Source organism: Elephas maximus, chromosome 1 (genome assembly GCF_024166365.1).
Source record: "Elephas maximus indicus isolate mEleMax1 chromosome 1, mEleMax1 primary haplotype, whole genome shotgun sequence".
NCBI classification, from domain to species: domain Eukaryota; kingdom Metazoa; phylum Chordata; class Mammalia; order Proboscidea; family Elephantidae; genus Elephas; species Elephas maximus.
In genome coordinates, this window is record NC_064819.1 from 150,576,288 (window position 1) to 150,585,802 (window position 9,515).

A 9,515-nucleotide genomic window follows, 5' to 3' on the forward strand; every position below is an offset into this window, starting at 1 on the left:
TTGATCACAGCTATCCAGTGATAGACAGAGAAAGAGAGAATAAAGACACAAGTGTTAACTTAAACTAAACACATTTTTTAAACGTAAAGATATTTGTGCTTGGTGATGATGCTGTTTCCCAGTCAATTTATTGTCTTACTATGAAAATAATTTGCCATAAGCATCAAAGTAACATTATATGCTTTTTTCCTCTCTTTTCACCAAAGAAATTCACAGTGGGATATGTAAAATGTCAGAAATAATTGGACCAAATTATACAACCCCATTGTGACACAAATATACTTTTGGAGTTGAATATTTGCTGTGAAAGTCTAAAATCTGGTTTGAAGGCTGCTCATTATAAACAATACAATTTTTCTCTTAAGGTAATGATCCCAAATTTTTTTTAAGTATTATGTAATATGAATATAAAAGTGTGTTTTCAAATATTAAAAAAGCCTTTTTGTATATACACATACATAAGAGTAAATATAAGTAAGACACTAATTTGGGTGGCAAGACAAAGACTTAAAATTTTTTAACGTCTTCATAAAAAAAATTTAGGAACCTAACTCAAAAAAATACACTTTGAGTAATAATATGTAGAAATAAAGATGAACTAAAATTGTAGAGAGGAAAAATAATTGTACCCAAAATGTGCAAAGAATTTCTGAGCATCGAAATATTATCGTATTTTCTAAGAAAAAAATATATAGCTTTTCATTCATTAACCAGTAGTCTAATATTTTCCAGGAACTCATCATTTAGAAGGAATCCTATGGCCCTTCCCTTTGCCTACAGAAACTGGAATACAAGAGATTGCACAATTGAAGAAGTTCTGACCTAGAATGAGAGACGAATGGGAGACATTCAAGCCTAAGTAGGTTCCAGCTGAAGGAAAATAACCAACAACTTCACCACAGTGTAGACTGAAACGGGGGAAAAGATGAACATCACTAACTGTACCCCAGAAGCGAGTGCAGCTGTGAGACCTAAGACTATCACTGAGAAAATGCTCATTTCTGTGACTCTGGTGATCATCACCACCTTGACAATGTTGCTGAACTTGGCGGTGATCATGGCCATCTGCACCACCAAGAAGCTCCATCAGCCTGCAAACTACCTGATCTGTTCTCTGGCTGTGACAGACCTCCTGGTGGCAGTACTTGTCATGCCTCTGAGCATCATGTACATTGTCATGGACAGCTGGAAACTTGGGTACTTCATCTGTGAGGTGTGGCTGAGCATGGACATGACCTGCTGTACCTGCTCCATCCTCCATCTCTGTGTCATTGCCCTGGACAGGTACTGGGCCATCACCAATGCTATTGAATATGCCAGGAAGAGGACTGCCAAGAGGGCTGGATTGATGATCCTCACTGTCTGGACCATCTCTGTCTTCATCTCCATGCCCCCTCTGTTTTGGAGGAGCCACCGCCTACTCAGCCCACCTCCCAGTCAGTGCGCCATCCAGCACGACCATGTCATCTACACCATTTATTCCACACTTGGGGCATTTTATATCCCCTTGATATTGATACTGATTCTCTATTACCGGATTTACCATGCAGCCAAGAGCCTGTACCAGAAAAGGGGATCGAGCCGGCACTTAAGCAACAGAAGCACAGATAGCCAAAATTCTTTTGCAAGTTGTAAACTGACCCAGACTTTCTGTGTATCTGACTTCTCCACCTCAGACCCTACCACGGAATTTGAAAAAGTCCACACCTCCATCAGGATTCCTCCCTTCGACAATGATCTAGATCACCCAGGAGAACGCCAGCAAATCTCTAGTACCAGGGAGCGTAAAGCAGCACGCATCCTGGGCCTGATTTTGGGTGCATTCATTTTGTCTTGGCTGCCATTTTTCATCAAAGAATTGATTGTAGGTCTGAGCATTTACACTGTGTCCTCTGAAGTGGCTGACTTTTTGACATGGCTTGGTTATGTTAATTCTCTGATCAACCCTCTGCTCTACACAAGTTTTAATGAAGACTTTAAGCTGGCTTTTAAAAAGCTCATTAGGTGCCGAGAACACACCTAGATGTAGAAAGCCAAAAGGCATGACTTTTACCAGCCTCTTGAATGGACAAGGGTAAGGGGTGCAACTTATCAATTCTTGAACATAGTTGGTTCGGGAGAGTTTGTAAGTAAGTGTGGTCTTGATTTTTGTTTGTTTGTTTTGTTCTGTTTTGTTTGAGGCTTGTTATTTAGTGTCCTGTTTTCTACCTCTGGTCTTATTTGTGGTATGTAATTTTAAATAAACTTTGTAACACAAACACAGAAATTTCATAGGAGTAATAATAAGGTGAAATAGTACTTTTTATGTTTTACAGCTATTTCAGTTAATCCTGTGATCAAGGAATGCCAAAAAAAAAAAAAATCTTCATTTATTTGCAGAATTTCTTATTACTTATAAATGAAATATCTGATAACTTGCCCTCACGTGGCATTACATTTGAGGTTATGGCTCCATATGCATTCAAATCCTGGTGAGAATTGCATGACTACACAAAAAATAAAGAGAAAGTTATTTCCTGTCATTAACTGCTTGCAGACCTGAGCTAAAGTCATTTACTGGAGTGCTGTGACTATATACCCCATTCCTTGCAGACATAAATAGTAAAGCCAACAGGTCCTTTTTAGTCCATGATTATATTAACACCCTCATTTTCTAAAAAATACCTGGAGTGAATGCATTGGCACTTTCCTTTTTTACTATGAGTATGAAACATTAGCAAGTAAGACATAACTTAAATTTACATTGGTCATTGTGTTGCTATACAACCTGACAGACAGGATGGCCCTCCTCCCATTCTAGAAGTGTCCTAGGCAAGTCTCACACATACTTTCTCAGTCTAACAGGATTAAGATGGGAGCACATGTTAAATTTGGGGAACTTTTTAAGAAGCTTAACGGGTACAGTGATTAAATGATGGGATATATTATCTGAAGAACTTCATTGAAAAAGTTACAGTTGTACACGTGGAAAGAAAGAAAGAGTTGAAAACTATGTTTACAGCAAAAGCCAACCATTGGGAAATGAGTACCTGGGGCCAGGAGGCTGCAGGTGGGACCTGATGCCACGCAGTATGTGGCCTGACTCAGCCACACCTGACCTGAGGTGACTGCTCTAGTCATGTGAAGGAGCTCACACTACAAAGTCAAGCATGATGGCAGAAAAGACCAAAAGTTTGTAAATTCTTATAATACTTTATTCTAAGCAAATTACTATTCTAAATCTCTGCTCCTCTTCTCTCATCCACAGCCTTATCTCATCTCTTCACTCTCCACAGATTACCTCCTTTCTTTGTTTACTCAGAAGATACTAGTTTCCTCCTCTCCACTGCAGTGCTTTTATGTCTCCTCCTATTACTTGTCTTGCAGAATAACCTTCTAAGCCCTTATATCTATCCCTTCTCACCTTTTCTGTAATATTGCTCCTTTCTTCTCCTCTTCCGCCTCCTCCTTTTCCTTCTTCTACTTCTCCACTTCTTTCTTCTCCTCTACCTCCTTCTCTCTGTCTCTGTGCCTGTCTCTCTCTGTCTGTCTCTCTCTCCTCCAATCTTTTTCAATCTCACCTATTAATTTGCTCAAGTCTCTTAGACACTGAAATAAACTTCCTCTGACCCTGTTTCCCCACCAAGCTCCTGCTTTCTGCTTCATCTCTCCCAGAACTCTACCAGCCAAGTTTCTCTAATCACTAATCCACTCTTTTTGCCTCCACTTCTCACCTCCCCCTGACTTTTCTCTCCTTTCCTATCTGAGTATTTCCCTCACAGTTCTCCACAAACTGATCTCCCAAAGGTGGCTTCCCAGTAGGCAAATCCAGCGGTCCTCTCTCTGTCCTTGTCTACCTCTTATTCTCTCAGCTCCTAATACAGCTAATCATCCCTTTCTTATTTAAACCCATGCCTTCCAGGAAACTTCGCTCTCCTGGTCCTTTGACTACGTCCTTAACTCCTCATTCTTTGTCTCTTTTTCTTCATCCAGGGTCTTTTTCCTCAGCTCTCACCTTCTGTATTCCCATATTCCATCCCAGTTCCTATCATTTCAACAATTAACTCCATGCCTGTGGCTCTTAAATTTGTGTCTTTATTTGATCTCTCTCTTTCTCAAACTCCAGGCCCATAAAAATGTCTGGTGAACATCTCCCTATTAACATTCTTCGTTGCCTCAAACACAGCCGTTCCAAAATGCACTCCTGATTATTTTCCCATACTCAAGCCTCACCTCTTTCCATGTTCTCAGCCTCACATAGCAGGATTACCATCCTTTTTATCATTCACATTACATAAGTGTGATTCCCTCTCTTTATCTCTCATCCCCCACCTTCATAAAGTCTTAAAATCTTGTCCGTTTACCTCTACAGAGGCTTTCTCATCTGCCCCATTCTTCTTCAACAATTTGGTCTTTTCACCTGGACCAAATACTTTTATCAGATCTGTCAAGCTTCTGAACTCCTCCACCAGCAACTCTGGCCCCACACACCTTCCAGATGTACCTTCCTTAACAGCGGCTGTCCAAGTGGTGACTCCAGACCAGCAGTGTCAGCGTTACCTGGGAGCTTGTTAAAAATACACAGTCTAAGACCCCACCCCAGACCTACTGAATTAGAAATCATGAGAGTGGGGCCCAGCAGTCTCTGTTTCGACAAGTCTTCCAGGAGAATCTGACACACACTAAAGTTTGAGAATCATTATTCTAAAACATACCATTGATTTTTAATCGCAGTACTCAAAAACCTCTACTATCTCCCCACCAATAAAAAAAATGAACTCGACAGCTACTAACAAGAATAGCATTCAAGGCTTCTTCACTATGTGGCCTCAAACTACCTTTTCTGAGTTATGTCTCACCCACCTCATACTCCATAAAAGTCTGAATATTACCTGTGTTTTCTGAGTTCCAACTCACATTTGTTCCCAGTGCTTGGGAAACCTGACTTACGGCTTCTCATCCTTCTTCCACCAATCCTTCAACCAGTAACTCCAATGCAATCTTTTCTGTAAAGGACTCCTGGGATCCTCTTCCCTTCCCTGCCCCTCCAGAAGTTTTCTTTCCCAGTTCTGTGCTCCAGTAGGACCTCATTTCTATCTCTAGTATTACATGTGTCTTCTCTTGCAGGATTTGTTTGTATATTTGTGCTGTCTGCCCAAGTAGACTGTGAGCTTCTTGAGGGCAGGAACTCTTTCTATCTCTTCTCTGTATCCCTGAGGACTCCTACAGTGTTTTACACACAGTAGACACTCAATAAATGTCTGTTAATGTGGATGGAGTTAAGTCCCTGGAAGAGAAAACGTAAATGTGCCATCTTGTTCTCTCACTGAGAAAGCCAAACTGCTTTTTCTGAAAACTTACCCCGCCATTCCCAGCTTTGTTCAAAAATGTTTGGAAATGCTTCTGCATGGAAAAAAGTGACTTCTCATTGAACATAAATGAAGACCCTACATCAGTTAGGATTCAGGCTAGGCTGCTCTAAAATATATACCCTCAAATATAACAGCTCAAACAAGGTAAGAGTTTACTTCTCTCTCCCCTGACAGTGATGAGGTAGGAAAACAGGCTAGCATGAGTAGAGGGCTCTGCTCCACAAAGTTATCCAGAAACTCAGATTCTTTTCATCTTGTGGCCCTGCATCTTGGAGCTAGGTCATAGGTCATGAATGTATCACAAGAAAAAAAGGTGATGTGCTCCCTCTACTCTCTTGCCATCCATTACAGATAAAGATCTTTGTGGGGTCCTCTTTCACATAAAAAGTATTAGGTATATGCCCACAAGCACATCTTTTGTCCTCATGAACTAGCCAAGAGCTAGAGAACACTCTTGGGAGCTCCCATTTAGATTGAAAATATGCTAATTAATAGAAAAGTCTTCTGGTAGGAAAATTATTATTTTGGGGAGTAAAGCTTGAAGGGCTGCCCAAAGGGGGAATTTCCCAGAGTATTTCTCCTCTAAAATCATCAAATCATGGAATCATAGGGCTAGACAGGACCACAGAAGTCAACAACTCCATGAGAAAAAGAAAGCACATGCTCAAAATTACTACCTACCTGTTGTGATGCAAACAGCACTGAAAGATTGGCTTGCCCCCAAATATATGTCTTCCATCTGCCTCCATGTGTCCTGCAACCCTCCACATTAGATTTACTCCATTAATAACAAGAGTACATTATAAATCCCATTATGTAAAACACCTTATGTAATATAACATAATATAGTCTGTTGTATATAGCATAATACTAATAATAGCTAACACTTAAATAAGGACCCCTGGTGGTGCCGGTTAAGTGCTCAGCTGCTAACCAAAAGGTTGATAGTTCAAACCTACCCAGGGGAGAAAGACCTAGCAATCAGCTCCTGTAAAGATTACAGCCTAGAAAACCCTGTGGGGCAGTTCTACTCTGTCGCATGGGATCACCTAGAGTTGAAATGGACTCAACGGTACCCAACAACAACAACTCTTAAATAGCACTTACCACAGCCCAGGTACTGTTCTAAGTTATGTATGGACATAAGTCAATCCCTGAGTAGAACTTATTCTTTTGTTGCAACTGGTGGCAGTGAGAACCCCTATTAGCACTGCTACCACTGTGTGCTTTGGTTAACAATATAAAAAAATAGAGGCTCCTATACTTAGCAACTTCAGTTTGCAAATTCTGATAATTATGTATAAAGTAAGTTCTGTAGCAAGGTCCAGCAATTATGCTGGCTACCAACAGAAGACATTTTTTTAAAACCATTAATTTGGTCTTAGTCTACTATTGGGTGATTGCTGTTTTGCCTTAGTTTTAAGGTCTTTTACACGCAACAATTGTAGTTCCATCATGAGTGTTATTTACAAAATCAGTGAGAACATCAGAAAAGTTTGTGAAGGGAGGCTTACAACTACAGTAGATATAAAATTGCAGGTAAGTTTTTAATTAAAGTCTTGAGAAAATGGCAACTTTTGCATAAGACAATGGAATCAGATGTCGTGCAGTTTTGAAAGGCCACCACATGCAACATGGGAAAAGCACTGTGCCTAAATTGTTGAAGATAATCAGCAATGAAATGAAATGGAAAAATGTCCCTGAGTATCACACAGTAGTTTTAAAAGGTGTTTGGGAATATGTGTGGGCACGTTAGTCATTTTGATAATTAGAGAACCCTAGTGGCAAGAAGAAATTTTCTTTCTTTCCAGTGGCATTTCGTGGTAGGTGACAGGAAGGCTAAGTCCAGCAATATGCAAACCAGTCACACTCAATAAAGAATTGTCCCACCTAAAATGCCATCATTGCCTTTTGAGAAACTCAAGAGTATCAGTATCAATGTGGGATACTCAAAAGCCTAATAATGTTAATTCAGAAGATGGCTAGGGGTTGTCTGAGAACTTAAAGGCTAAGCATGATGAAAACACTGCTTATTAAATTTCATTGCAAGCCATGATTAACATGCTCAGCTGCTGACCAAGAGGTCAGAGGTTTGAGTCCACTCATAGGCACCGTGGAAGAAAGTCCTGCTGATCTACTCCCAAAAAATCAGCCGTTGAAAACTCTGTGGAGCATAGATCCACTCTGACTCACACGGAGTCTCCATGAGTCAGAATCTCCTCTATGGCAACTGGTTTATGGAGGGTTCCAGAGAGTCAAGGTCAATTTGTGTCTACACATCATTGAAATGAGGGTCAGGATGGCAAATAGAGACATCACATCTATTAAGGAGTTTCCCCTGATGTTGGTGGAAATGATTAAGAAGAGATTCCCAATAAAAAGTCTATCAGGAAGGAGGAGTGTATGCATGGTATTAATTAATCTTCAAAGGATCAGCTTATATTGTATTTGGTGATATGCTCTCAAAGACTGCGTATTTAGCATCAAAATAAATCCCTCAGACTTAGAATTGAAAGGAAATTGTGGATAATTTTCAGACCCTAACATGTAAATTGGAGAGCTTCGCTCAAATTGGAGAGGGAGCAAGAATGTTATCTACTTCATATGTCCTTAGGTAATGATGTTATAAGATGGAATCTCAGGAACCTGTCAGTAGGAAGGGGAGATATTTCAAATAGTTAGAAGGAAGGCATTGGATGTTCTAGGGCCTCTAGATTACCCAAGGACCCTCCTCTGTCCCCATAAACTCCACCCTGAAGAATATACAGCAGGTTTCAATCTTTGCACACACACACACACACACAAATGGTTTGAAATGGATTACCTTCAGAATAGAAGAGAATTTCTGAGGGAATAATCACTTCAGGAAAATAACCTGTCAGCTCCCTGGAAGTCCCCAGTGCCTAGCACAGAGCATAGTGCATAGTGGAATTCAATTTGTATAACATATGTGACTATTGGATTTGATTGGAATGAACCTAAATGACACACTGATTACAGAATTCAAGAAATTTAGAAGCAGAAATATCATGGGTGTCTTAGTTATCTAGTGCTGCTATAACAGAAATACCACAAGTGGGTGGCTTTAATGATCAGAAACTTATTTTCTCACAGTTTAGGAGGCTAGAAGATTGAATTCAAGGCACCAGTTCTAGGGGAAGTCTTTTTCTGTTCACTCTGGGGGATGATCCTTGTCTCAATTTGTCTAATGTTTTTCTCAGTGTTCCTTGGAGATCTCCACATGGCATCTATATTTCCACACTCGTGCCCGCTTGCTTTTGTGCCTACTCTGCTCCTTTTATATATCTCAAAAGTGATTAGTTTAAAACACACACTACACTGATATGGCCTCATTAACATAATGAAGAAAACCCTATTCCGAAAAAGGGGTTAGGATTTACAACACATATTTTGGGAGGAAGCAATTCAATCAATAACAATAGGTGAGGAGGGCACCTTCTCATATGGAAGTGGAGTTGTCAAATATTTAATTTTTTTTAAAGGAAAGAGAGGCATCGAGCCAAAGATAATGATATGAAGAAAAGAGCAATGGGAGGGGTTGGGAGATAATATTAGCAGAAGTTTTAAGTAATCAAAAAAATCTGCTCTGAGTTTGAGTAGCTTACGAAGAATTTAAGCAAAAAGAAAAGGAGATATAAGGGCTAAGACATGAAGAAAGCCAGACTCCATCAGTGGAAGGAGCGATGGTCGGGAGATAATATTGGCATTGGTATGGGGTCCACAAACATCAGTTGAGGATTTGCCATGAGTTTGGTATCCTACTAGGCACTGGGGTCTCTATAAAGAAAAAGGAGAGCAGATAATCCAAGTGGAAATTAGCATACCTAGATCTTAAAAGTAGATTTGTAGAACCAAAAAAACAACCAAACATGTTGCCATTACATTGATTTTGACTCATGGTGACCCCACAGGACAGAGTAGAACTGCTCATAGCATTACCAAGGAGTGGGTGGTGGATTTGAACTGCCAACCTTTTTGGTTAACAGCCAAGTTCTTAGCCACCGAACCACCAAGCCCCAGATTTTTCTATTTGGAAAAAAAGTAGCATTTTAGAGAGAATGGTAAATGTTGCCCTTCTTTAAGGGGGTGAGGGGGAAAGAAGGCATGGGGGAGCATTTTGCACATCTGAATCTTCAAAAAGAT

At 40.1% G+C, this 9,515-nt stretch overlaps 1 protein-coding gene across 1 annotated transcript; it reads left to right on the forward strand.

The window, feature by feature from the left end:
* The first annotated feature begins 925 nt into the window (after window positions 1-925).
* On the forward strand, window positions 926-2,023 carry HTR1E (5-hydroxytryptamine receptor 1E). Its single transcript, XM_049896814.1, has one exon. The coding sequence runs from the start codon at window positions 926-928 to the stop codon at window positions 2,021-2,023; it is 1,098 nt and encodes a 365-aa protein (XP_049752771.1).
* The last annotated feature ends 7,492 nt before the right edge of the window (window positions 2,024-9,515 follow it).

What these genes read in the sequence shown, in the direction of transcription:
- HTR1E (XM_049896814.1), top strand. Translation starts at nt 926, where the DNA reads ATGAACATCACTAACTGTACCCCAGAAGCGAGTGCAGCTGTGAGACCT.